The sequence below is a fragment of the Medicago truncatula genome, chromosome 3 (genome assembly GCF_003473485.1).
Source record: "Medicago truncatula cultivar Jemalong A17 chromosome 3, MtrunA17r5.0-ANR, whole genome shotgun sequence".
Lineage (NCBI taxonomy): Eukaryota > Viridiplantae > Streptophyta > Magnoliopsida > Fabales > Fabaceae > Medicago > Medicago truncatula.
Window position 1 is genome coordinate 58,254,173 of NC_053044.1, and position 27,648 is coordinate 58,281,820.

Here is a 27,648-nt window from a genome sequence, read left to right on the forward strand (position 1 = left end):
TAGGGACCAAAAGTAGTGATTCAAAATTTTATAGGGACTAAAAGTTGAAGGAAAATTTTAGAGGACTAAAACGAAAAGTTGGTATATTTATAGGGATCAAAAACATATTTAACCCTTATTTTTATGGAGTATATGTTTGACAATATTTATAAAATGTCAAATCCTAACTCTCAAGAGACAACCCTTGTTAGTGTGGTTTGGTTTGCGTGCATTTGGAAAGCAAGGAACAAAAAATGTTTCCATAGTAAAGAAATTAACATCAGAAAAATTATGGAGGAAGTGAAAGTTGTATCTTGGAATTGGCTGCGTTTTAGAGCTAAGAGTTTAGATTACAACATGTATCACTACTGTCTGAATCCGAAGGTGTGTCTGGGCGATAGAGTGAATTGAATTTTCAGCACAATTTGATTTGTGGTATTTTGTATCAAGTAATCCTGTGGACTGGGGGGGTTTACAGTGTGGTTGTGCGGCTTCTTGTGGACTGTGTATATAGTCTACAGGTTTTGTGCGCTGTTTCTTTGGGATAGCACTATTTCTGCTTTTGCTGTCTCGGTTGGGCAATAGTCGGATAGTTCCGCCGTGGATATGTGTAGCATACTTTGTATTTAGTGGTGATGGTATTTGATCTTTGAGGTTCGAAATTTTGAGTTGCAGCTGGGGAGCATTGGGAGTTTTTGTCGAGTATTGGCTCATATCTTAGATTATTTTGTGGTATTTTTTGGAAGTGCCATTCCTTCGTATCTTAGTCAGGCCAAATTTCATATCTTTGGGCAGCTTGAGAGGAAGTATAGGACTGAGAATTTATTTCAAAAGTGTGGAGCAATATACATTCAAGTATGTTTGGTGTGGTGGGCTTCTTGAATTTCAAATTGCGGCAGTTGTGTTCAGCGAAATGTGAAGGCTGTTCATGTATTTTTAACTCAGTCTCAAAGGTTCGTTTGTTTTTTGGGTGATTAAGGTGTTATATTGGTAGTATCTCAAAATCCATGTTTGATTGTTGGCGATCCATTAGTAGATGCTTCCTAGCATTTTCTTTTGTCGATCCTGGCCTGTTAGTGGCTTGGAGCGATATCTAAGATGCCTAACTCCTTGGTCAGCTCAGTTGTAACTTTGCTGTGCTGGAAACCGGAATTTGTGCATGTGAAATGGCTTTCTTGATTTTGGAGCATTGTGTTGTGATTTTGGAGTTGGTAGCAAGGTGCTCTCTGTGTTGATAATTTTGCTAGACTTATGGCATGACTTGTGCCTTCTTCTTGTTATATTTTTAATAAATAAAAAAATAAAAAAATAAAAATTCACAAGACTTTATGGATGGTTCTCCAACCAAAAAATTGAATGGAATTGACAATAAACTGCATAACTTACTGTGGAAGCTAAACAGAGATACTCAAAAGTCACTCAAAGACAAAGCTTAGCAAAAACCATACCGAAAGTATGTATGTATATATAAATAATCTTAATCCTCCACGCTACCGTGTCATGTGTAAAGCACGCACTATATTACAACAAAATGCCACGTCGATCTTCTCCATCAAACCCCTCTACTTCTATTTAATTACCAAATTGCCATAAGCTTCTTTTACTTTCTATTTTCTCCTTCAATTCAATCTTCTTTTCTTTGTTAATTTAGAAAACAAGATTTATCATTTCATTTCATAACCATGGCTAAACCAAAAGCCCCAAAGCGAAACCTAGAGTCATACTCAGTCAAACATATGAACAAATCTGTCACAATCAAAGGTAAACTAACTTATTTTATTTTATTTTCGACCTCCAATTTTCTGTTTCTATTTCTCAATTTTGATTTTTGTTTCAGCTGGGGATTGTGTGCTTATGCGTCCTTCTGATCCATCCAAACCCTCATACGTTGCAAAGATCGAAGGGATCGAAGCTGATTCACGAGGTGCTAACGTTAAAGTTAACGTCCGGTGGTATTACCGGCCGGAGGAGTCAATCGGTGGCCGGAGACAGTTTCACGGCTCAAAAGAGCTTTTTCTGTCAGATCATTTTGATGTTCAGAGTGCTGATACAATTGAAGGAAAGTGTGTTGTTCATGGTTTCAAGAGCTACACTAAGCTTGATGCTGTTGGTAATGATGATTTCTTCTGTCGATTTGAGTACAATTCTGCTACTGGTGCTTTCAATCCTGATAGAGTTGCAGTGTGAGTTCATCCCTTTCAAAGATTACATTTTTTTTGTTTTTATTTATTATCAAGTTTTTTTTTTTTTTAAAGATAGGATTTTTATGTTGGAAATGGAACAATTTTTTTTTTTTTAATAAAAAATTTAGATTGGGTTTTTGTGAATGACAATGTTTAAGGCATAATTTTATTCGGCAGCTAATAAGTAGCAATTAATTTAGATTATGACAACTTTAGGTTTCTGTTTCTTAGATTGTGTTTGAAGATATTGCTTAGATTTTGTTATTGTAAAATGGAACTTGGGTGCGTTTGTTTAAGATTTTTTCAGAAAAAATCTATTTTTTTATAAAAAAATATCACTTTTGTTATTTTTAAGTGTTTGTTTGGGATTTTAAAAAAATCATTTTATGAAAAAAAATCCTTTTTACTCTAAAATGAAAGCTGTTAGGATTAACTTTTTCCAAAATCTATTATTTGCTTCTTCGATTGGAGAATGAAAACTGTTCCTGCCTCGGAACACAGAGTTGAATGCAAAGGGGTAGACACTTCAATGTCAAAGAGAGGCAGGGTCAAGAATAGGGCTTGAGTGATTAAACCGGGGGTTAGCCCCTTATTTATAGTAGTTTTGGGCCTTGGATTATGTTATGATTGATGCATTTTGATTGGTTGATTCCATCATCCTTATCCTCAGTTCAGCTCCGCTGTAAACCTGATTTGGATGAGGACTAGAGTGCTGCGCCTCAACAATGGATCTTTATCTGGATTCTGGCTAATGTATTGTTGTTCATTGCTCAAAATTTTCATGGCAGGTATTGTAAATGTGAGATGCCCTACAACCCTGATGATCTGATGGTTCAGTGTGAGGGCTGCAGTGACTGGTAAGTTGGATATTATCTCTACTTGATTCGTCTTCTACTCTGTTTTTTTTTTTTGTTTATTGTTTCGGTATCTGTTTGATTTTCTGGAATCTTGTATGTCTGCTTCTGTGGACACTTTGCATCATCCTCATGTGAAGAAAACAAGTATTTTAAGTCGGCATTAACCATAGGAGATAGGAGCATCATTTTTCCTTGAGTAAGACTACTCTTTCCTATGATATTTTGGTACTTGGCGGCGTTGCTTTATGAATGATACAATTCTTAATAGCAGCTCATAGGTTTAACTATTTTTTGATGTAAGTGATTTCTGATTCTGCTTTGTTTCCTTCTGGCACTCTGCTTCTGTCTAATTGTTATTTAATGCATGCTTTCGATACCCCTGCTCCCCAAACCTACTCTCCCTTGTTCTTCTTATACAATACTTTTATTCATGCATAGATTCGTGCTTTAAATGTGTGTATGCTTGTTTGGATTATGGACATTTAGATTGTATATCCAGAGAATTATGTTTCTTTTGATTATACTTGTTATTTTTCATGGCATATGATATGATATAGGTAAGCTAAAGACGATAATAATTCTAGTTAGGTGGTCATGTTATTTAGTTTTGTTGGAATTTCAACATGCATAAACAATAATTAATAATTCTAGTTAGGTGATTATGGAATTTCACCCAGTTGGCCTATTTAAATGAATATAAATGGTAAAGAATAAAACAATCACTACGGATTGAATATATGATGGTGTTTTTTGGTATTTCATTGAACAAATTAACTTAGTTGGCATGACATTTCTTTCACACTGGTCTGGTGTCTCATTGCTTATTTCTTTATTATTGTACTTTATTGCTTTCACACATTCACATCTATGCTTAAAATTCACTTGAATGGGATTTTTTTTTTGCCAAATTCTGCCTTAACTCCGAGGTCCCGTAAATATCTATCCAAGTGGATTTTTGAAATATGCTCAAACAAATTAAGGGCAAGTGGCTAATGAAGATCTGAAATGCTGGGAAAGATTCAGAGGATTAGTTCTCTTTTAGAAGAAGAAGAAGAGGATTAATTCTTTTTGGGGATCTAGTCCTTTCTTTTTGGGAATCTTCAGTGTAATTATTCCCGGTGGCAACTCTAGTAGCACACAGCCACATGCACTGACTAATTAAAGAATAACCTTGGATAGATAGATAGATAGATTTTCTGTTGTGACAAACTTAATGTGGTTATTCCAACTTGTTAAACTGTTTATTAGAAGAAAACATCAATTTAATGATCTGCAGTGCCCTTAACTTCGTGATTTTGATCACTGATCACAAAAATATGGTCGTTCTCTATAACTAATTGAAAAGAAAAAAAAAGCCCTGTATCACATTTTATTACTTACTTTTATCGGAGACATGATCAATTTGGATGGTTATTTATAAACCATGATAAATGGAAAAGATTTGAGGTTTCGGTACCTGTTCGTTGAGGGTTTATATGAAAAATTGTTTTTTTGCAACAGAGGCCTTTATAATGGGGATATCAGGCTTTGAGTGAATGTAATCTTAAGCATAATATTTGTGATTCAGGTTTCATCCTGCTTGTATAGACATGACTGTGGAGGAAGCCGAAAGACTTGACCACTTCTTTTGTGAAAGTTGTTCTGTTGAAGGTCAAAAACAGCTGCAAAATTCTCATTCTGCTACAAGACTCGCAGATACAAAGGTATATTTCTAAACACTGTTGTTTGATAGTATGAGAACAACCCTGTTTTCAGCACTTAATACCATTTGAATTGACTTACCTGGCCACTTAAGATCTTTGATATCTTAGTCTACTTTCCTGTGTAAGATGTATTATTCGATTATTTGTTTTTAGACTTGGTTGAAAGTTACTTCTTCTATATGAGAATATAACTAGGCATGGAAAATTTGAATTTAACTAAACTATTTTTTATGAACAATAACAAAAGTCTGATTGTGACAAACATGCATGATCAAGACTCAAATATAATGTCAGAATGTTGTATCTACTTCCGCCTCTTTTTGGGTTAATTTATGTTTCTTCAAGGTTAATGCTAATTTTAGGACAATGATCTCTTTTTTTTTTTATTCTTAAGCTGCCCATTAAAGTATGCAAAGCTTTGTGTTGAATTGCTTGAATGCCTAATGAGCAGGCCCACTATATTTGGTCTACATTTTTCTGAAAATCTGCCTTTATTATGTTATTATAAAGAATAATCAAGTTTCACGAGCTGAATTTTTTTGATATATCTGCATGCTTCTCCTTAGGCATAGCCATGGAAAACAATCTTATATGGTCGACATTGCTCTTTTTAATGATTTATGTGAGATAGATTGCTGTTTTCTTGTGAATTTTTTTGGTGACGAAAGAAAGGATTGATGTATTAGTGCTTATATTTTGTTTGGTATTGTAGGTGGATACTAAACGCCGCCGAAGGTAGAAGCGATGTTATGTAAGGCTTAAAAAGAGGTAGATCTGTAATGGAGGGGACCCTTGCTTTTGTAATCCTGGGTAGGAGGAGCTGAACAAACTCTGTGACAATGGTATCTAATAGTAAACTATAGTCTTTCTCTACTTTCATGGAAGAGAAGAGACTAATTTAAAAAAGTTTGTCGATGGTTTGAGTATCCATCCCAGTTTCCCTTGGAAGTGGAGGATGTGTTTCTTTTATTATATGTAATTATTATTATGTGATGTAGTTTCTCCATCTAATCCCCATCGGGTCCTTGTTCATACTCAGACTTTTGTGAATTAGCTTGACTTATTTAAAGCCAGTAGACACTACTTTAGTAAAGGATCAAGTCTATTCTCTAGTGATGTCATCATGTTGGCAGCAGTTGGCGTGTCAAAATGATCAAACTAAAACTAATGGGAAATTAAAAAGGACAAAACTGGTGGTATTTGTCTTACCAACATACCATATCTGATACTCCCATTTATACAAGTAATTGCAATTTTTGAGAATCAAATAAGTTGGGGGCTTCCCTCGAAGTTACTGACATGGTGTTAATTTGATCTAGACTTATAGAGCATATCTAGCGTTGAGAGATTAGTGGAATTCTCTTCCCATCCTCAGTTCTACAGTGTTCCTCGAAAATCTGAAATTACCCGTTGGCCAAAAGATCTACCGTGTTTCTTCGGTAGTTAACTGCAGCTGGTTTTATTTTTTCTTTGCAATTAAATGCTGAGGGGTATTTTTGTCTTTTACATGTGTTTCTCAGTCAAACAATGTGTATACAGCAATTTTTTTAAAATGGTTGTAATATGAACTATTTAACAAAATATCGTTTCACTAAAAATTAAGCATATCCTTTGGTTGATCTCACTAAAAATTAAGGAGGATCAACTGAAATTAGGCATATTAAGATCACATGACATGAAAATTTTATGCTACTCATTCACGACATGATCCATGCCATTTTTGTGTCAGCATATGTAACTATTGAATAATTTAGTTACAATAGTTGTAATTAAAACTGTTTTGGTCCTACGTTTGTATGGCTGATGAATCAGATTGGTTATAGATACATTCAATAATGATAGTCATTTCCTTTAAAAAAAAAAAATAATAATGATAGTCGTTTGAGCTTATACATATAATTCTTACAATGCATGATTATAAGATTGCACATACAGATTAAGTGGGAGATTTTGAATCGTTAATCCAACATTGACGTTATATGTGAATAATTATCTATTGTGGACTACACTTACGTTAATCCCAATTAATAGTGCTCTAATAATCTTTGGCTAATGTGGATTGTCACTTGTGTTAATCCCAATTAAAAGTGCTCTAATAATCTCTAATCTCAACTAATAGTGCTCTAATAATGTTTTACTGATGTTGACTTATAAATATCTATTAGGATGCATAGACAAAAAAATCGAAACGACAATAGTTAACTCTATTTTGGATTGTAAAAGTTGTTGTCTTTGCAAAACGTTTTTTTAAAGGATGTTAGATGATAAGTTTCTTTTTCGTCAAAGTCTTTTTTGCTCAAAGTTAAATAATAGTAGTAAGTTGTTGAACTTTTTGTTATAATATTAATTGAGTCAATGATAGTTTAATTTATTTATATTTTACTATATTTAAATAATAAGTTATTAAACTTTTTTATTATAAACTTATAAGAGTCAACGATAGTTTAATATATTTATATTTTATTGTATATACTATAATATTTGTATTCTAAAATCCCTTGCCACCTTTGTTATTTTGTACTTTTGTTTTCTCTTATTTGATTCTCTATATCGTTAACAAAACTTCTCTAAGTCAGAAACCAATGAATTCAGATATGTCATTCCGTGGTAAGTTATAATCAAAATTTTAAACTATCATTATTTTGTATTTTTATTTTAATTGTACCTGATTGGAAATCTACATTTTTTTTTTATTTTTTTTTCTGTTATATTTTGTTTGTTTCAGAGGGTGATTGTGTACGCATGCGTTCCTCTAAACCGTTGATCCCAACATACGTGGCTATAATCGAAGAGATGAAAGCTGATTCACGAGACGTTCGTGTCCGTTGGTATTACTGGCCGGAGGAGACAAAGAAGGGTCGGCGTCATTTCCATGGCTCAAAGGAGCTTATTCTATCTGATCATTTTGATGTTCAGAGTGTTGATACAATCGAAGGAAAATGTACTGTTCACAGTTTGAAGAAGTACATGAAGCTTGATGTTGTTGGTGATGATGATTTCTTCTGTCGATTCAACTACAATTCCGCTACTGGTGCTCTCACTCCTGATATAGTTCAAGTGTGAGTTCATCCTTTGCATATATATTTTCCTATTATTACAGAAAATAATACCTTTTTTGTTACGATGAAGAAGGTGTGGGATCTTTATCTTGATTCTTGCTTAAATATTGTTCAATGTTCAATGCTCTAAAATTTAATGGCAGGTACTGTAAATGTGAGATGCCATATAATCCTGATGAAGTTATGGTCCAGTGTGATCACTGCACTGATTGGTAATTTTAACATTACCTGTACTTTATATTTATCTTGTACTCTGTTTTTTTGCTTTGTATTTTTGGTTTTCTGGACTCTCGTACGTCTGTCTGGTTCTATGAAAAGAAAACAATTATTTTAAGTCGGCATTAACCATATGAGCATAATTTTTCCTAGTGTAAATTCTTCCAATTAACTTGGGCTACTCTTCTATTCTTAGTGATTTCTTGTTTTGCTTTGTTTCGCTCGCTCTGGCGCATTGCTTCTCTCGAATTGTTATTTGATGCATGCTTTTAAACCTATTCTCCCTTGTTCTGCTTATACAGTACTAGTATTGATGCATGATTTAAATGTGTGTATGCTTGTTTGGATTTCATGACATGTGATATAGGAAAGCTAAAGACAATAATACTTCTAATTAGGTGGTCATGTGTTATTTAACTTCATTGGAAAAATGACAAGTAGTGCCTTCCTTACACATATATGTCGCGCCAATCTAAAATTCATGGATTTTTTTAAGTTGAATCAGCAGATTCTACAATTGGTTTCTAGATTATCATATCTAACATATAAAAATTCATGCATCACTGAATTGAATGGTGTGAAAGACAATAATCACTATGAATTGAATACATTTTTTATGCATTTGAATGATGTTTTTTTTTTTTTTTTTGTGTTTCATTAAATAAATAAATTTAATTGGCATGATAAGTCTTTCACACCCGTCAAGTGTCTCATTACTTCTTATTTCTTTATTATTGTACTTTGTTTCTTTCTCACATTTACATCTATGATTGAAATTCATTTGAATGTGATCTTTGTGCCAAATTCTTCCTTAGCTCTAAGGTCCCATAAATATCTATCTAAGTGGATTTTTGAAGAAGAAGAACATGATTAATTGTTTTTGGGGATGTAATCCTGGGAGGAGAATTTATGTGTAATTATTTCAGTGGCAACTCAAGTAGTAGCACATACACGGATTAATTAAATAATAACCTTAGATAGATAGATTTTGTGCAGTGACAAACTTTATGTGGTCAACCCAACTTGTTAAACTGTTTATTAGAAGAGAATGTCATTTAATTCTCTGTAATTTCTTTAACCTCGTGATTTTGGTCATTGATCACAAAAATACGGTCATTCTCTAGAACTAATTGAAAACCTGCCTTGTGAATCATGACTATATTTACTTATTTTTATGGGAGACATGAGCAATTTGAAAGGTTATTAATAAATCATTTTTAAGTGGGATTTAATAACCTATCTCGATTCTATTAGTTTATTTGCTAAACCATGGTAAATGGGAAATATTTGAGGTTTATGTACCTGTTTGAAGAGGATTTACATAAAAAATTGCTTGTTTTGCAACAGAGGCCTTTAGTGTGAATGTAATCTTCAGCATAATATTTGTGATTCAGGTTTCATCCTGCTTGTATAGACATGACGGTGGAAGAAGCCGAAAGAATTGACAACTTCTCTTGTGAAAGTTGTTCTTTGGAAGTTCAAAAAAAGTTGCGAGGTTCTCATTCAGCTACAAGACTCCCAGATACAAATGTATTTCTAACCACTATTGTTTGACAGTTTTAGAACGACCTTGTTTTCAACACTTAATACCATTTGAATTGACTTACATGGCCTTCAAGATCTTTGATATCTTCATCTGTAGTGTGTTAGTTTGTTAATTCCTATTCCAATGTATTGGAAATTCCATTTTCATTGCAGTCTGCCCCTAGCCGCCTAACTGCGGCATACGGGTTGTCTTCATTGCAGCCTCCAACACCTTCGTTGTGTTGGGTGTGAAGGGGTGGATTTAGTCTCACTTTGCCTGGACATATGGCATATGCAGTGTTTATAAAGCTTGGGTAGCAGTTACCTTACAAGCTAGTTTTGTTAGGTTGAGTTACGCCCAACCCAAATTTTAAGATGGTATGAGAGCCTATCTTATATCTGTTGTGGCTTTCCGTATCGTCTACACTTCAGGCTTATTGGGACCGAGTGTGAGGGGTTGTGGTGGAAATTCTGCCATCATTGTGACCACCCCTAGCTGCCTAATTAAGGCATTTGTGTTGCCTTCATTGCAGCTCCGGATCCCTCAAGCCGATTTTGTATGATGGAGTTAATCTACCCTTTGTATTTTGAATAAGAATAATCAATCAAGTTTGACCACCTGAGAAATATGGATATATCGACATGCTTCTCTATAGGCATAGCCATGGAAAGACGCAATCTTATATGATATGATTGATAGTTGACAGCGTTGCTCATTTTAATGATTTATGTGAAATAGACTGCAGAGTTTTCCTATAAATTTTTCTGCTAAATAAAAGGAAGAATCGATTTATTGATGTTTATATTTTGTTTGGTATTGTAGGTGGATACTAAACGCCGTCAAAGATGAAAGTGATGGTGTATTAGATATATAATGGACGGGACTCTGGTTTTTCAAATCCTTGGTAGGAGCAGAATAAACTCTGACAATGGTCTGAAAGTTTGTCAATGGTTGGAGTAATCATCACTGTTTCCCTAGGTAGTGGAGGATGTGTTTCTTTTTGTTATCTGTAATTATTTTGTGATGTAGATTCTCCATATATCCTCATCGGGTCCTTGTTCATACTCAGACTTTTGTCAAGTAGCTTGACTTGTTTACAACTACAACCAGTATACACATTAAGACTTTCTATTCTCCGGTGACAAAATTGTTGTTAGTCGTTTTTTTTTTTTTTGGGTTAACATGATATTAGTATGAAATTTTACCACCGTTTAACGGTGATTAATCTCCGTCTGGGAACTTGTGGGGCACACAAGATGGGTTCTTGCTTCTCAACTGAATTTTTTCCATATGTCCACAAATCCCTTACCACTTGAATCAATCTATTATTAGTTGTTGTTAGTCGTATTTCTATAACACCATATTTGATAATCAATTTATAAAAGTAATTGCAATTTCCGAGAATCAAACAAGTATGTGGCAACCTTATAAGTTGATACATAATTCCTATTTTACTTGACATGGTTGCGAATTTGATCCAGACTTATAGAGCATCTCTAGCCTGGAGAGATCATTGAAATTCTCATTCCATTCTATTCTAGTGTCCCATGAAAATTTGAAATCACCCTTGGACAAAAAGATTTAAATGCTTTATATCTAAAATTTAGAATCCAGACGTCAAAAAGATGATCTTAGACAAAAATGTGTATTTTGCTCATTCGAATTTTAGAATTTGCATGTTTTAGGAAGCATAATACACATTAACAGGAGTAAAAAATAACTGAAGCGATTGTAATAACAACAATTTAACAAAATGTCGTTGCATATGTTAAGTGTATTTTGTTCCCCAATCTTTTGGTGAGAAATGACATCATCCTAGATGCCCCCAAGACTCTTATCTTCAACCTTAGCTACAATCGTTGTAATGATAAATGATTTGATCGAATGTTTGGAATGATTGATGAACCAAATTGGTTATTGATACATTTAATAATGATAGTTATTTGAACTCTTAAGAATAATTCTTACAATGCATAATTATAAGGTTGCACAAATAATCCAAGTAAAAGATTGTTAGATCTTTAATCCAACATTGACTTCACGTGTGAACAATTATGTATCGTAGATTGTCACTTACATCAATTTTAATTAAAAGTGCTTTAATAATGTTGACTAATGCGGACTTATGAATGTCTATCAGGTGTAGAGACAAAAGAGTGATTATGTTAAAAGGGTAAAATCGAAATGATAGTAGATAATAAGTGCTTGAGTGGGTGTCAGATATTTTATTGAACCTTTTGTTATAATAGGGCTAAGGATAGTTTATTTTATTTTATTTAAGTCTCACTATATATATTAATAACATTTGTATTCTTAAACCTTTGTCAATTTTATTGTTTTGTTCTCTCTTTCCTCTGATTCTCTATACCGTTAAAAAAAACCTTAGTGAATTATGTTTCTTTCGACTATACATGTAATTGTTCATGACATGTGATTTAGGAAAGCTAAAGAATATTGTACTTCTAGTTAGGTGGTTATATTATTTAACTTCATTGGAATCTCAACATGCATAAATTTGGGAAGTAGTTCCTTACACATGCCAATCCATGTACTAATGAAACCAAATTCTTGGATTTATCAAGTTGAATCAACAGATTGTACAATTGATTTGTAGATTATCACATCTAACATATAAAAATTCACATATTTAGTATATTTAAATGAATATAAATCGTAAAGGATAAAAGGAAAGGAATTACTATAAATTTAAAGCATTATTTATGCATTTGAATGATGTTAGTATTTCATTGAATAAATGAATTTAATTGGCATCATAAGTCTTTCACACTGGTCTGGTGTCTCATTACTTCTTATTTCTTTATTATTGTACTCTGATTGTGCCAAATTCTGCCTTATTAGCTCTAAGGTCCCATAAATATCTATGTAAGTGGATTTTGAGATATGCTAAAAAATAATGAAGATCTCAAATGCATGGCTTCAGAGGATTAATTCACTTTTAGAAGAAGAAGAAGAGGATTAATTCTTTTTGGGACGTATTCCTTTCTGTTCTAACATATATAAACATTCCAGTGGCCGGCCACTCAAGTAGTAGAACAGAATTAGTACAGAACATACATAGATTTTGTGTACTGAAAAACTTAATGTGGTTAATTATCCCAACTTGCTTAACTATTTTGGTGGTTATTTCTTGATCAAAACTACTTGAAATTCTTTGATTAGAAGGGTCTTTTCATAATCAAGACTTTAATTTGGGATATTTTCCAAGGGAATATTTTACGAGAAGAAGATTAGAGGTACTATTGTCCTCTTTTCATGCAAGCTCCTGAGACAAATTATGCATTATCTTAAGAGATTGGGGAGTTGAAGCAATGTCACTGGCCTTTAGTATTATAAGAACAATGGTCGATCCTGGTCAATTTCTAGCATGATGATCTATTCACCAAGCCCCTACTTAATTGGATGATAATCGCTTTAAAGTTAATGTGAACAATGGTCGATGGATCTCATTATAGTGGTAGGTAGGTAGAGGCATGTCTAGTCTACCAGTGGTGGCATCTTTCCTGACTCTAACGCTCACTTCATTTGCAATTCCACTTTAGTTTTGAGATAAGTTCATGGCCTTCACATTGCCCATAATATGTCCATTCGTCCTTGATTGAGTAAATTGCGACTCTTTCTCTTATTGGATTGAGGAGTCCAAAACAAAAATTAAAAATGAACATAGCTAATGTGTATATTCGATTAGAAAAAATATTAACAAGTGTCTTTATAACATTTCAAAGATGAAGTTTTCTTTTAAGTATTTCTTAAACAATGTCTATAGTGCATTCGTTACATGACTCATTTGACTATATACAAATTAATTCAACCATTTATTTCAAATAAGCTCATTCACAAAATGTGATATCTCCAGTCCTGGATGCTCAATCGCCTCTTTCATACATGGTACCATTGTTGATGATTGTAGACTTTTAACTTGTCATTTTCAAAATTTACAATTTGTGCATATTAGGCGTGAAGCTAAACAAGCTGCACATTATTTAGCAAAATACACATCATCTCATCATGAGGATGTATGGATTGAAGATGATCCCAATTGTCTTGGCGTTTGATTTATTGTCATGCACCTTTTAATGAAATTTTTTTCCTTGTCAAAATAAAATAAAATAAATAAGCTCATTCACTTTATAGTTTTCAAAGACAATCTTATTCAAGACACTATCAAACACGAAATATAAATACTTTATTTAACTTAGATTTGAATTATAATTTGTCATGAGAAATTTTGGTCGTAAACTCTTAAAAATAGTAGTGGCTCTAATATAATCTTACAAAATCGTCTTATGAAAATGATGATTTCTCAATTTATAAATACATTATCAAACGATTTTGTATTAAGTGCAAGAATGATTAAACTAAACTTAACCAGAATTGATTAATTTTCTCTTAATTTATGAATACAATACAACTTTTATTTATTGGATTACCATATAGTGTGAATAAAAGTAGTAAATGATAACGCAAAGCAAGGTATTTAGAAAGAAACCGTCCAAGTATCATCATCCATCATGACATGGCAGCTAAAAACAAAGTCCTTGTCTGAAGAATAGTAATAGTACTACATGCTTGTTCAGCAACATCATAAGAAGTGCCACGAGTACTCCAAGACACCGACTCTGACATTTAAGTATTTTCTTTTCTTTTTCCCTAAAAATGTACCACATTCATTCATTCAAGCTAAGCTAGGCCGACATCTCAAAAATATAAACCAGACCGACCATTTCGGGTCCCTCAATACACCTCCTCCGCACGTTATTCGTCCACGTGTCCCTCATTCATTGGCGTCATTACAGATCACTTTGTAACGCCGTGTCTCCCTCGTCTTTTCCTCACTTTCCACTTTTCTTTCCATCTTCGCAATTCTTTCACTTGCTCTCTCCAATTCCCTTCATCATAAACTAAAACTTAATTTTATTTTAATTAAGGAAAATGTTAACGAGTATCTTCGGAGCACTCTTTAAGACGAGGTAAATTTTTTTGAAATATTTTATAATTATTGCATTGGAAATTGAAACATTTGAATTTTTTATGTAATAATTTCTGCTTGTAAAATGCTTAAAGAGTGTCTGAGGACACTCGTTAGCAATACTCTTTAATTATTATACATCTTTTTCTTCAATCAGCAATAAATAGAATGTTGAAAACATAAGCCAACCCTCTTTATTAAAAGATAAAATTGTAAAAACAATAGTAATTACAAACATAATTAATATAAATATTCACTATCTTAATTTCCATTATTTTTCAAAAGGATCTTATAATTAGGGACGGAGGTAGTAGTATTTTCCCATAAAAAATTAACGATCAAATCAACCTTTCTTTTTCTGGCAAAATTATTTAGCGTTTAACTTATTTTAACATCAAAGACCAAAACCTGCGGATGGAAAATAAGTTTGAGACAGTTGTTTGATAGAAATTTTTTATTTAAGAGAGTAAAAATGGAAAGAAAAAAAAATCATTTTTGTAACTTTTCTTTAAACAATAATCCACAAATATTATGTCGTGTTTAATTAACTTATTTTAACATTGAGAAAAAAGATTTGCTCACAAAAAATATTTTAGAGACTATTGTTTGAAGAAAAAGAAAGATTTTAAAGAGACTAAACAAAAATTTGTAGAGACAAATAAGTTAAGAAAATGTAACATCTCATATAATCTCATTTAATACTACCATAAAAAACATACATTTATGCAAGAAATTGAAAAGTTGAATTGTCTTAATGCATTTGGTGGCAAATAATTGAAGCGAGTGTAGTTGTAGGAGCGTGGGCTAAGCTCATTTCATTTTCCTTCTTTATCTTAATCCACACGTCAGTTACATAATCTCAATTTAATTTTAATCTTAATCGCGGGTAATGCGTGTCATTAATTATGTGTAGTAGTGAAGTAGTATAAAGTGCGACCCCATTTCCTTTGATTTTCATCATCGAAACAACAACAACAACAACACTATCATTCATAATACTTTACCTTTCGAATTTCCAACTACATAAGAATTAATAATCATGGCTGAGGAGAATCAGAACAAGTACGAGGAAACTACAGCAACCAACTCTGAGACGACAGAGATCAAAGACAGGGGTGTTTTTGATTTCCTAGGTGGTAAGAAAAAGGATGAAGAACATAAGCCTCAAGAGGAAGCTATTGCAACTGATTTTAATCACAAGGTGACTTTGTATGAAGCTCCATCAGAGACCAAAGTTGAAGAAAAAGAAGAAGGTGAAAAGAAACACACCAGCCTCTTGGAGAAACTTCACCGATCTGATAGCTCTTCAAGCTCTGTAAGTAGTAAAATTCAGTCATTCTGTCTTTGTCGCTTTGATATATATATATATATATATATATATATATATATATATAAAAATGAATGAATGAATGTGGTTTTGATGCATGTATAGTCGAGCGAGGAGGAAGTTGATGGAGAGAAGAGGAAAAAGAAGAAGAAAGAAAAGAAGGAGGACACATCAGTGGCAGTAGAGAAAGTTGATGGAACAACTGAGGAGAAGAAAGGCTTCCTAGACAAGATTAAGGAGAAGCTTCCAGGACACAAGAAAACTGATGATGTAACAACTCCACCAGCACCACCTGTTGTTGTTGCTCCTGCTGAGACAACAACTACTAGTCATGATCAAGGAGATCAGAAGAAAGGTATATTGGAAAAGATCAAAGAGAAGATTCCTGGTTATCACCCTAAGACTGCTACTGATCATGATCATGATCATGATCACAAGGATGAGACTACTTCTCATTGATTATCATCGATCCATTCTTCTGTTTTGTGGCTTTGGGGGTGCTTTGTTTAATTCATTTTCATTTCAATACGTACTAAGGCCTTATCATTTTCTGTGTTATTTCTTTCTTCATCATATATGCATCTGCTACTTAATTTGTCTTTAATTTGTGTCTACTTTTTTAAAATACACAGAAAAGAAAAGTTGTTTGGGTTTCATTTATCTGTTCTTAGTGTATTAAAAAAAAATTATGGAATATGAATTATCTATTTTGTTTGTGAAGCATAAGTATTCGATTATTCATTACTATGCGTTTTGATTTTCTTTCATAAGAACGAACATACTATACTTGATTTTATATATATGTGAGGAATGTACGAAGGGTTAAACTTAAGATATGCAAGAAGGTTGAGAAGTTACGAGGTTTTTAGAGTTAAACGTGGATTTATTAATTAGTGGTTGCTATTGCTAATCTCCTTATAATGAGAATGGAAGACCTTTTGTCAACTTGTTGATACAGAATGGAAGTAGTGGTGCAACATATCTATCACAAAAGTAACTGGTGTACATTGATGCCTTAGCTAACTTAGGATGCTTTTTGATCATTGATATCGGTTATGATGACTTATGAGTCATGTGTATTTAAATTTTAGTCACTTGATTTTGTTGTAGTTTTCTTTTTTCCGAAGTTTTGCCCTCTTTATAAAAACTAAGAAAAATGTGAAGAAAAAAAAAAGTAACATAGCGAAACAATATTCGTGAATGAATTGGCGAGTGAGTTAGCAAAAGAGTAATGATACATAGACACCTTTTATTTCCATACACCCTTGTACACCCTATGCATTAGGAAGAGAGAAGATGAGAGAAAAGAGAAAGTGTGATTGTGCGGGGTCCACGTAACTACGTGTCAGATTTTTGTGTGGGTGTCAAAAGGTGTATTGCCACCTAAGGGTGTCTATGTATCATTACTCTTAGCAAAATGACATCCCTTAGATTTTACAATTTGAACACCGCTTTTATTTATATGTAATTTTCTTGATATATATGAATTACATCAATAAAAGTTATCCAAAAAAGAAAAAAGAAAAAGTGTAGGTTGCACAAATAAACTCAACTTCTAAATTTACTATTATTGAATTTCCCAACCAATGGATGAGAAAGTTTATAGGTTAACATTGCAATGCATCACAGGTCGAACATAGTCGCCATGTTTTTTTTTTTTTTTTTGCATTTTCAATCCATTTAAACAAAGCAACCTGAGTAATTATCTCACAATTGACTAACGAAATCAATTTAACCATATAACGTTCTCCTTTGCCCAAAGACATGCTGGATAGTTGACATAGGTCCCGTTTGGATAAACAGTTTATATAGGTGCTTATACCATTAGGGCTTATAACATTAGAGCTTACATCATAAGCTCTTATATTTGATAAGTTATTTACGTTTGGATATGTACACTAAAAAGTACTTACATAACTTGAAGTGTTTGGATGTGACATTACATAAGCAATTATCAAAATTTAAAATATTTTTAATTTAAGAAAAAAATCAAAGAATCGAACCACAATTATAAAAAAAAAAAAATTGATAAAATTAATCAAGATGTAAAAAACAATATTATAATATATTAATTATATATATATATATATATATATATATATAGTATAATCAATATTCGTTCTTAAAAAAATATCAATATTCATATAAGACAAAATTAACATTCGAGGTGTAAATAAATAGTTTAAACATCATCATACACAAGTATAATAATATATGATAAGCTTTCTTTTAAAAAAAAGTATAATAATATAAATATTAACTTGAGAAATTATGATTGTAAACTTACCATATATAGATTTTTTTTTTTGAAAACTCAATATATATAGATATTAATGTACAGTTTGTTACCAAAAAAAGGCAAGTTAAATTTATTTTTTTTATTCAGTTTCATTTTGTTACGTAACAAAAAAATAATAAAAATCTTAGTTACGTGTGTTACTTTAGTAAGATAAGTATATAACAATTTTGTTACTCATGCACAACCAAGGATAACTAACATAATAATTAAATTTTTTTTTTTTCTAAAAACAAAAAAATAAAATTAAAATATATGTTTTGAAAAAGTGGATCCAGAAAGAATCGAAGGAGGTTACATAAATTCATAAGCTCCTTGTTAAGCTGGAGGGTAAGCTAAAAATTTAGGCTTATTAAAATATGACATAAGCAGCTTATGAAACGATGATAAGCTATTTTTATTTATTTACCCAAACACCTTTAAAAAGGCTTATGGAAGTAGATAAACCCACATAAACTCAAAATAAGCCAATCCAAACGGGGCCTAGTTAGCCAATTAAAACTTTCTTAGGCTTAAAAACACGGGTTCACGGTGAGTTCGTGAGTTTTTCTTTGCTGCATAAATCTTTTTCTTAAATTTTTTAACAGTTTAAATATGTGAAATGTTATTTGAACAACCATTTCATCATATAATTTGTAGGACAACCAAAATATACAAAGAAATATAGGTTTTGATACAAAAATTAAAATAATAGTAAGAGAAAATGAAAACATAATAGAATTATTGTCATGAAAGTTATCATAAAATGGTTGCTTAAAAATCATTTATCTTTAAACATATCAAATGCAGAAGAAGTGATTAGAACACACATGCCACACTAAAGACCACAACCACTAAGCATTAAACAATGCAACCTTCTAACTTTAAATTTTAAAATTCTCTCAAATCTTCAAAGCTATAATCTATTGATATGAGTTGAGACGTTGAATAAAAATTAAGAAGGAGATTCCATCTTTGAAAGTAGCTAAAAATCTCAATTTAGATTCTAGAATCTAAAAATCCGATGGAAATTTTTTGAGGGATGTAAGGTGCTATAAGAAATTTAATAAAGAATATGTACTGGGCCGTTAAAGGGGTTTTGTTTCTTAATTTGGGCTTTCAGATTTTTTTCATATGAGAATGTTTCTCATTAGACCCCTCAATATCCCTAAGGAGCCCTAAATACATATCTAATAGTTATCTATCGGATGTATTTTTTTAAAAAAACGTACATCCAGTAGATAACTATCAAATGTGAATTTAAGAAGTTTTGAAGATATTTAGGCGCCTAAAAAGAAACGCTCATAACATGACTTAATTGGACTCGGTAGTAATTTGGTTCATCATTCACATAAATACCAAAAATAAAATTCACTCCTACTCACTTCTCATTCGCCCTCCTAAATTTTCACTGTGCACCATCCATATTATATAGTTCGAACAAAAAAAACACACTTTATATTATATAATCAAAAATATATATGAGCAACAATCAAAAACTCCTCTGAGTTCATCAGTTCCAAATTTTACTCTAAAAACCAAAAAATAAACAATGAGTAAATTACAAAACCTATCAAATCAAATAAAATATATATAACAAACACCACTAAAAAAATTAAAAAACAAATAAAGTTGATACAAAAAAATTGGATTTTTGAGAGAATATGAAAAATAAAAAATGGTTCTAAAGGGTAGAATTTTGAATTTGAGGGGCAGAGCCGGATAAAAAGTATCTTTTATCAAAGTCGTGTTCCTTAGTTTTTTTTATAGGTATTCTAGGCAAGTTTCGAAGGAAATCGACACAGTCCCCAAAAAACTAACTTATTAATTTTTTTTCAACTAGATATGTGCACCTTCAAGACTTGAAACACAAGAAATACACTGGATCGTGGATTACATTGGTTAGTATGATTTTTAAAATTTACAGGGTGTGTTCTGATTATGAAATCCGAGTTATATATAAGGGAAAAAAGTACATTTTTGAAATTTTCGGAGGGCACATGAGAAGCGAGTAGGGTGAAAAAAGTAAATCTCTACAAAAACTGTCCTAAACTTATCATTAACCTAAAAGATTTCTTTTGAAAAACATTGATAAAGATTTTGGCATGTCGCCTTTGTATTAGAGATTTATATATGCAAAGATCGATCACATTACCTTCATATTCAACTTTATACCAATGCCCCCTTGATCCAAACTTTACCAACAACAGGTTTGTTGAGATCAATTTCGACACAAACTCGAGCAAAACGACCACGCCTTACATCAAACGTGTTGCTGTCGATGCGGATAGGTCTACCAATTGTTGAAGCCAAGGCAAGAAGAATGCTTTCGTCATAAAAAACCAAATTGAGCCCAGGGAATCGGATCCAAACCATTGTTTTTTCAATTTTCTCAAAAGGAGAGGCAAATTCCGCTGACCAAGATTGCACAGTGAGATAATGATCAAAAATCATCCATTTAGTTCAATCTACTTGGAATGACACCGGTGGTAATGTGATCTCTAAGCTCCAAGCGGTCCAAAAGTCTTCTGAGAGATTTAATTTTGATATCTTTGGTAATATTTTTAAAAATAAAAGACAATTGGAAGCAATGATCAAAGGAGTGCATCAACAACTTGATTATTGTCAGTCCTCTGATCTTATCAATTTTGAAAGGCATTTGCAAAATGAGTATAACAAGGTCTTGGCTCAAGAGAAGATGTTGTGGTATCAAAAGTCAAGAGAGAATTGGATTAAATTTGAAAATAAGAATACAAAATTTTTTCATGTCCAAACCGTCATTCGTCGAAGGAGAAATAAGGTGGCTGGCTTGAATATTGATGGTATTTGGTGCATAAATGAAGATTCTTTAAGAAGGGAAGCTTTATCTTACTTTAGGAGCTTATTTCAGGAGGGAGGACCAACCAGTCCTTCAAGCCTCCACTTTTCTCACTTTCCTCATATTAGTATTGATCTTTATAATTCTCTTTGCCTGAACCCAAGTCTTGAAGAGGTCAAGTTTTCTCTTTTTTCGATGAATTCTTATAAGGCTCCTGGTCAAGATGGGTTTCAACCTATTTTCTTTAAAACTTTTTGGAATATTGTTTCCTCATAAGTTCATAACTTGGTTTCCACTGCTTTTCAATTAGGTACCATCGATCCAAAATTGACTGAGACTCTTATTGTTCCTATTCCTAAAATTGATAATCCTATGTCTTTGAAAGATTTTAGACCGATTAGCCTTCACAATGTTATGCTTAAAATTATTTCTAAGGTGCTGGTGGGGAGGATTAGACCTCATTTAAATAGCCTTATCAGCCCTTTTCAAAGTAGTTTTATTCCTAAACGAAGCACGACTGATAATGTTATTATCGTACATGAAATAGTTCATAACATGAATAAGAAGAAAGGGAAAAAAGGTTATCTTTTGTTCAAAATTGATTTTGAAAAAGCTTATGATAGAGTAGATTGGAATTTCCTTCGTATTACTTTACATGATTTTGGTTTCCCTACTTCTATTATTACTCTTATTATGAACTGTATAAGCTCTTCTACTTTATCTTCAAAGTGGAACAACGAAAAACTAGAGAGTTTTATTCCTCAAAGAGGCTTAAGGCAAGGGGATCCTATGTCTCCTTATCTTTTTGTCCTTTGCATGGAAAAACTTTCTATGTTAATTAAGGAGAAGGTTCAATCTAATGAATGGCATCCGATAAAAATCTCCAATAATGGTCCAGCTATTTCACATTTATTTTTTGCAGATGATTGTCTTTTGTTTACTCAAGCTAGAATAGTGAAAGAGGTATTAGAGAGTTTTTGTCATGCTTCTGGGTTGAAAGTTAATATTCAAATATCTAGATTCATGTCTTCTGCTAATATCTCTAGAAGCAAAGTGAATAAATTTTCTTCTATCGTTCATTTTACTCATCATACGCAATTAGGCAAGTACCTTGGTTTCCCTATGTTATCCGGTAGGATAAAAAATGTTGACTTTGCTTATATCATGGATCGAGTCAATAGAAGATTGGATGGTTGGAAGACAAAACTCCTTAGTCGAGCAGGGAGGGTGACATTGGCCCAATCTATAGTCTCTGCTCTTCCTACCTACTCCATGCAAAATTTATGGATTCCTGAAGGGGTGTGTAACCAAATAGATGCATATATTAGAAAATTTATTTGGGGAAGGAAGCATAGTCATTGGGTGAATTGGAAGATGATTACACAACCAAAGTCTAGAAGGGGGTCTTGGAATTCGGACAACTCGTGCTTCAAATATATCTATTCTCGGCAAACATGTTTGGGAATTGCTCCATAATCCGGATAAGCTTTGGGTCAACCTTCTTTCTTCTAAATATCTTCATGGTATCTCTATTTTAGAGGCAACAAATTATCAAGGTTGTTCTTGTGTTTGGAAGGCTATTACCAAGACAGTTGAAGTTTTGAAATCAGGCTTCAAGACTAGAATTGGAAGAGGAGAGGTTTCTCTTTGGTATGACAAATAGTTGGAGGATGATTATCTTTGTAATCTTGTCCCTTATGTCCACATTAGTGAAACTAATTTGAGACTGAGGGACACTTACCATCACGTCCGCTGGAATTTCTCTCATCTCACAACTCAGATACCTCTCAATATTCAACTCCAAACTCAAAGCATCTTCATCGATGAGTCTTCCCAAGACATCAAGATTTGGACTCATTCGCAATCAAGTATGTACTCTGTTAAAAGTGGTTATCAGTGGTTGACTTCAAACTCTCTTTCTTTTGCAGGTCAGACACAGCAGGAAACATGGTAATGGATTTGGAAGCTCAACCTCCCAGAGAATCTGAAACATTTTATTTGGTTGGCTGTGCATGGTAACCTTCCAACGAATTCTTTTCGGGCTAGTAGACATTTAACCTCAGATTCATCATGCAAGAGATGTGGAGCTAATATTGAGTCACTTCTTCACACCTTTAGAGATTGCCCTCTCTCATTGGCGATCTGGGATGCCTTGTTGTTCAACAAAGATTCAAATTTCAATTCCCAAGATTTTAATTGGTGGTTCAAACATTATGTCCTTGCTCCTAATGGTAATATCTTCATTACTGCATGTTGGGTCTTATGGAAGGCACGAAATCAGAAGGTTTTAATGAAAATGATTGGATAAATTGGGTTTGTCTTAGCCATATTTATTATCTTCATTCAGATGTGGTGGTGCATGTAACACCCTATTTTAATATTTATTTATTTTAATTGAGTTTAGATGCCTTTTTATAATTTAGTCGATTTATTGTGATGAGTGATATTTTGTTGTGTTATATGTTGGTATTTGTTAGTATAATATTATATTATTTGATGTAGAAATATATGTTATTTGATGAAGAAATATATATGTTATTTGATGTAGAAATATATTTGTTATTTGTTATAGAAATATTTTATATATATATTTATATATTACAATAGAATATGGAGACTTTGAGGAAAGATTTAGAAATAAGAGAAAATAAGTAGGTTAAGGATTTATATAAAAGGGGAGAGTTAGAATTAGAAAATAAGGATTACGTTGGAGAAAAAGGAAGAAAACCAAGAGAAGAGAAGAGTCAAAAGAAGAGAGGAGAACCTAGAAGAGGTTGCGATATCAATTTTCTTAAGGTAAGGGTGGGACTAGCTTTCTCTAATAATGGGTTGTATGATTCTAAAAAGGGGTTTAACATGTTGTTGTTTTGTTAGTTTTGATGTTATAGAAATTAGGGTTAAATTGCAAAATTGATGATTTTCTAAAATAATGTTTTGGTTCAAGTTTTACATGGTTTTTAAGTCTCTTTTGATGTATATAAATGTTTATACAAACTTTGAGATCAAATTTGGATATAGGGAAGTTAAAATTGGGATTTTGGGGTGAAAAATGAAGTTTTTCCGAGAGCTATCTGTTATAACTCGCCATGGCGAGTGAATGTACTCGCCGGGGCGAGTAGCTCTCTAACAGAATGCCCTGTTTCATGTTCTTGCGTCTTTTTCACACGTTTCTGTTTTGAATTGGCCTTTGGTGTAAACATGAAAGTTGTAGATAATTGAGTTAGCTTTCCAGTGGAGTTGGTTTGACGTGAAAATGATTTTTGGTTCTTGAGATATGATGAAAATACTCCAAGGAGGTCTTAGTGAAATCTTGTGAAAATTCAGCATAACTGTTTCTAAGTTAATCCAAAACTTATGGAATAATTCCAAACCTCAAAACTAGAAGTACTATGAGTTCAATTAGGGTGTTTAAGAGTATTTAACCTATGTTGTGATGGATCTAATTTGGTTTGACGTGAATATCTTTGTTGGATAATTTGAGATACATATATTATGTGAATATTGTATGATATAGAAATATTGTTGTTCATATCATTCAAGTTGTTGTTGTTAATATTGTTATGATGCAAGTTGTTATTGTTGTTGTCATTGTTGTTGTTGATTGTATTTATTATTGTTGTTCAGAGAGTCTGAAATTAAGATGATTTAATGTTGATAGTAATGTAATATATTTGTATATGCATTTTGTGAATTATATAAGATGTTTAAGTTGATGTTGATTATCATTTGATGTTGTTATATCTTGAGATGTTTACGTGCTGTCTATGTTGTTGTTGTTGTTGGTTATGTGAAATATTTATATGCCTTATGTGGAAAATGTATGATGTTTAAGTTGTTGACGCATTTCCTTAATATTGTTATGTTGTAAATTGCTTGTACTGTTTCTGTTGCTGTTGCATAATGATCAAGTTGCAGGTGTTGATCTAAGTTGTAAAGTTGTAAGTTGTCTTTCCAAAGTGTTCCAAAATATTGAAGTCTTAAGTTGTTAATGTTGTCTGAGTTGTTGAAGTCGTAGTTGAAGTTGTTGTTGGTGACTGTTTATGTTCAGGTGTTTTGTGAGAGTTGGTGTACTCTTACGTTGTTGTTTTATAAGAGGTGGTGTACTCTTACATTATTAGAAATTAAAAAAAAAAAATTGAGGAAGTAAAGTGTAGATTTTAACCTAAGAGGGGAGGGGAATGTAATTCAAGCTTCTCTTAGGTGAGGGGGGTGCAAAAATTTATAATATGTTTTGCCTAAAAGGAGAGGAGAGTGTAAATTTTAACATAGGAGGGGAGGGGAGTGTAATTCAAGAATCTTTGATAGAAGGGGAGTGTAATTTACTCTAGATTATTTGGGACAAAGTGAATAAATTAGCGTAGAAAGAGGAACCAAGGTCCCTTTTGTAGAAAAAAGGTTACCATAATATTATTATATTTTGATGATTTGAAAATCATACTAAAACTTCTGGAAGTCCGTAATACCATTGATTTAATATCAAATGGTTAAGATCCGCTTAAGCGGCACATTTCAATTGCGTGTAATCCAAATCCAAAACAGAGAGGAGGAAGTATACATTTAGGTTTTGTTTGAGAGTTTGTAGAAGAGAGAATGACTTTGGAGGATTAAAAATATTGAAAAAATTTCAGAAAATTTTCAAATTCTTTAAAAAATTGATTTTTTAGAGAATGATAAATTAATACTTATTGATCGGTCCGGTGACGATCGAAGAAATGGAACGGTTGTTCATGGTTCTCCGGTGTGGCGGAGGTTGAATCTTCAAGGTGGAGGAGTGCAGACATATTAACACTCCAACGCTCAAGTCAGTATTTATGGTTATGTGCAGAAGTGTACCTTGAGGGTGTCGTTGAATCATCCTTATATAGATGTAGAGAGTGCTAACGGTTCCCACAAAGTGTGGCGCAATCTTAGAAGGTCGTTAGAGATTACGTGGACGGTGGATATGGAGTCAAGGCATACTCATGTGCGGTGATCCGACAGGGCTTCACGAGCTCTATTGTCGTATTTTACCATGTTTTGGGATTTGGCTTAATGGGCCTTGCTCTTGTAGGTTTCTAGCCGGTCCTGAACATTTATAATCAATATATTTTTAATTTTAAAAATGTCATAATAATATAGATTAAAGTTGAAACCCATTAATGCTTAGATGATTTGACATGGGTCTCTTCTAACTTAACCAAGGTTTTGAGTTTGAATTCAGCCTTGGGCATCCAACAACGTTAAAACTCTTAGTGTTTGTCGCCCATTTTGATCCCACTAGGTTCGAGGGAATAGTCTCTGCAGTTGCGCTGTAGAATACATGGCTTACATACAATAGATTAAATTTGAAGAATTTATATAAACCCTTCAAAACCCTCTCCAATTTCAAATTTTTTGTTTCCCCAAATTACATGAATTTTGTATTATGAAGAGAACTAAACCCACAAAACCCTTCCTCCCAAAACTCTCCATTCTTACCACTTACTTATTTCAAAGTCATTGCATCCCTTTTCTCCGAACTAGCAAATAAAGCATTTATGTATACATGACTCACAACACAAGTTGGTTGATCTTGGACATTCAGCTGATAAGCTGGCTAGTTAAATATTGGGGTCACAAATATTTATTACACTAATTATTTTTGCCCATTACAAAGTAAAGGAGGTCCCCAATATTAGTAAATGGTCCTCATACTTATACTTATATGACCCACGTGAAAATGCAAGCTGCAGAACAAACAGAATGTAGGCAAGTTTCGGACCTTGAAAGCCTTTTTCAAGTTTGATACAATACAGGCCAACAACATCTCTCTATTTGGCACATATGCTTCTTGAGCAATACCTTTCCCTATAATTCTCCCATATAATATACGTGTGATGAAATGAATTGCCTAAACAAGTAAAGAATTGGACAGAGCTCACCATGTTACCCTGTTATTGCTATCTTTCAAACGTAAGATATAACTAATATCTCATTTATTGTATTTGCTTATCACGCAAAAATTCTCATTCATCCATGTTCCTTACGTATACTTTATTTAATTGGTTGGAAAATTAAATGGGTCGTATATCATATATAAAATTCAATGTTGGATTAAAAATTTATATCATATAAATCATTTATTAAAACTTTACGTAACTAAGATATATCATTAAGATTTTACATGTTTTCACCGAAAATCATCAATAATGATGGATCTCAATAATAATATATTGAGATGATACACAAAATTTGAGTCCTCAATCCCAGCCTCACATGCTTTTAAAATTAATTTTGGTAAGACCCTCCATATATATATAAAAACAGTATGCAATCCATGTGAGGAAGAATATATATTGGAACTATAATAAGATTTAAATACACAATGATGAAAAGTGCAATGTTCTTTTCTTATCTTCTAGTCTCTACCATTTTGATATGCCGACAACTTGCATATCTTATACAATATTTTGTTCAAAGATTTAAAAACGAGATCATCATCATCATCATCCATATATATCGATCTAGTCCCCAAAAAAAAGTGTTGTTTGTCGTCTAGTTAAGCCGACTTCTTAATTTAATCACTTTTCCATTCTTGCACTTTCCAATTTGAGCTATAAATATTTGTTAATGTATACGTACCTCACTAGTACCCAATTACATCTGACCAACTAAGTGCAATGCAACAAACACGTTTATATGTCATCAATCTATAAAAGAATTATTTTTAATGCATCAGCAATAAAGATTAAAAGTTTGAC

At 32.5% G+C, this 27,648-nt stretch overlaps 3 protein-coding genes across 4 annotated transcripts; all 3 read left to right on the forward strand.

Annotated features, from left to right (window-relative positions):
• Positions 1 to 1,578: 1,578 nt before the first annotated feature.
• LOC11422794 (chromatin remodeling protein SHL) lies at positions 1,579 to 5,857 on the forward strand. Its single transcript, XM_003603937.4, has 5 exons — positions 1,579 to 1,740; positions 1,817 to 2,162; positions 2,951 to 3,019; positions 4,587 to 4,722; positions 5,435 to 5,857. Exons 1-5 carry the CDS (start codon positions 1,662 to 1,664, stop codon positions 5,459 to 5,461), a joined length of 657 nt encoding a protein of 218 aa, XP_003603985.1. The 5' UTR covers positions 1,579 to 1,661; the 3' UTR covers positions 5,462 to 5,857.
• Positions 5,858 to 7,439: 1,582 nt separating this feature from the next.
• Positions 7,440 to 10,769, forward strand: LOC11421533 (chromatin remodeling protein SHL). 2 transcript variants are annotated; one of them, XM_024778575.2, is made up of 4 exons: positions 7,440 to 7,781; positions 7,925 to 7,993; positions 9,392 to 9,492; positions 10,345 to 10,769. In XM_024778575.2, exons 1-4 carry the CDS (start codon positions 7,465 to 7,467, stop codon positions 10,353 to 10,355), a joined length of 498 nt encoding a protein of 165 aa, XP_024634343.1. In that variant the 5' UTR covers positions 7,440 to 7,464; the 3' UTR covers positions 10,356 to 10,769. The 2 variants fall into 2 exon arrangements, with proteins under 2 accessions (XP_024634343.1, XP_024634344.1); XM_024778576.2 differs by lacking the exon at positions 9,392 to 9,492.
• A 4,643-nt stretch (positions 10,770 to 15,412) lies between these two features.
• Positions 15,413 to 16,556, forward strand: LOC11420442 (dehydrin ERD14). Its single transcript, XM_003603939.3, has 2 exons — positions 15,413 to 15,824; positions 15,942 to 16,556. The coding sequence occupies exons 1-2, from the start codon at positions 15,549 to 15,551 to the stop codon at positions 16,293 to 16,295; spliced, it is 630 nt and encodes a 209-aa protein (XP_003603987.1). The 5' UTR covers positions 15,413 to 15,548; the 3' UTR covers positions 16,296 to 16,556.
• Positions 16,557 to 27,648: the final 11,092 nt, after the last annotated feature.

Excerpts from the sequence above, each read along its gene's own strand:
- LOC11422794 (XM_003603937.4), top strand. The coding sequence starts at position 1,662 with ATGGCTAAACCAAAAGCCCCAAAGCGAAACCTAGAGTCATACTCAGTC. Across the intron at positions 1,741-1,816 it reads CAAATCTGTCACAATCAAAG|CTGGGGATTGTGTGCTTATG; the intron begins GTAAACTAACTT and ends TTTTTGTTTCAG. Across the intron at positions 3,020-4,586 it reads TGTGAGGGCTGCAGTGACTG|GTTTCATCCTGCTTGTATAG; the intron begins GTAAGTTGGATA and ends TTTGTGATTCAG.
- LOC11421533 (XM_024778575.2), top strand. The coding sequence starts at position 7,465 with ATGCGTTCCTCTAAACCGTTGATCCCAACATACGTGGCTATAATCGAA. Across the intron at positions 7,782-7,924 it reads ACTCCTGATATAGTTCAAGT|GTACTGTAAATGTGAGATGC; the intron begins GTGAGTTCATCC and ends ATTTAATGGCAG. Across the intron at positions 7,994-9,391 it reads TGTGATCACTGCACTGATTG|GTTTCATCCTGCTTGTATAG; the intron begins GTAATTTTAACA and ends TTTGTGATTCAG.
- LOC11420442 (XM_003603939.3), top strand. The coding sequence starts at position 15,549 with ATGGCTGAGGAGAATCAGAACAAGTACGAGGAAACTACAGCAACCAAC. Across the intron at positions 15,825-15,941 it reads CTGATAGCTCTTCAAGCTCT|TCGAGCGAGGAGGAAGTTGA; the intron begins GTAAGTAGTAAA and ends ATGCATGTATAG.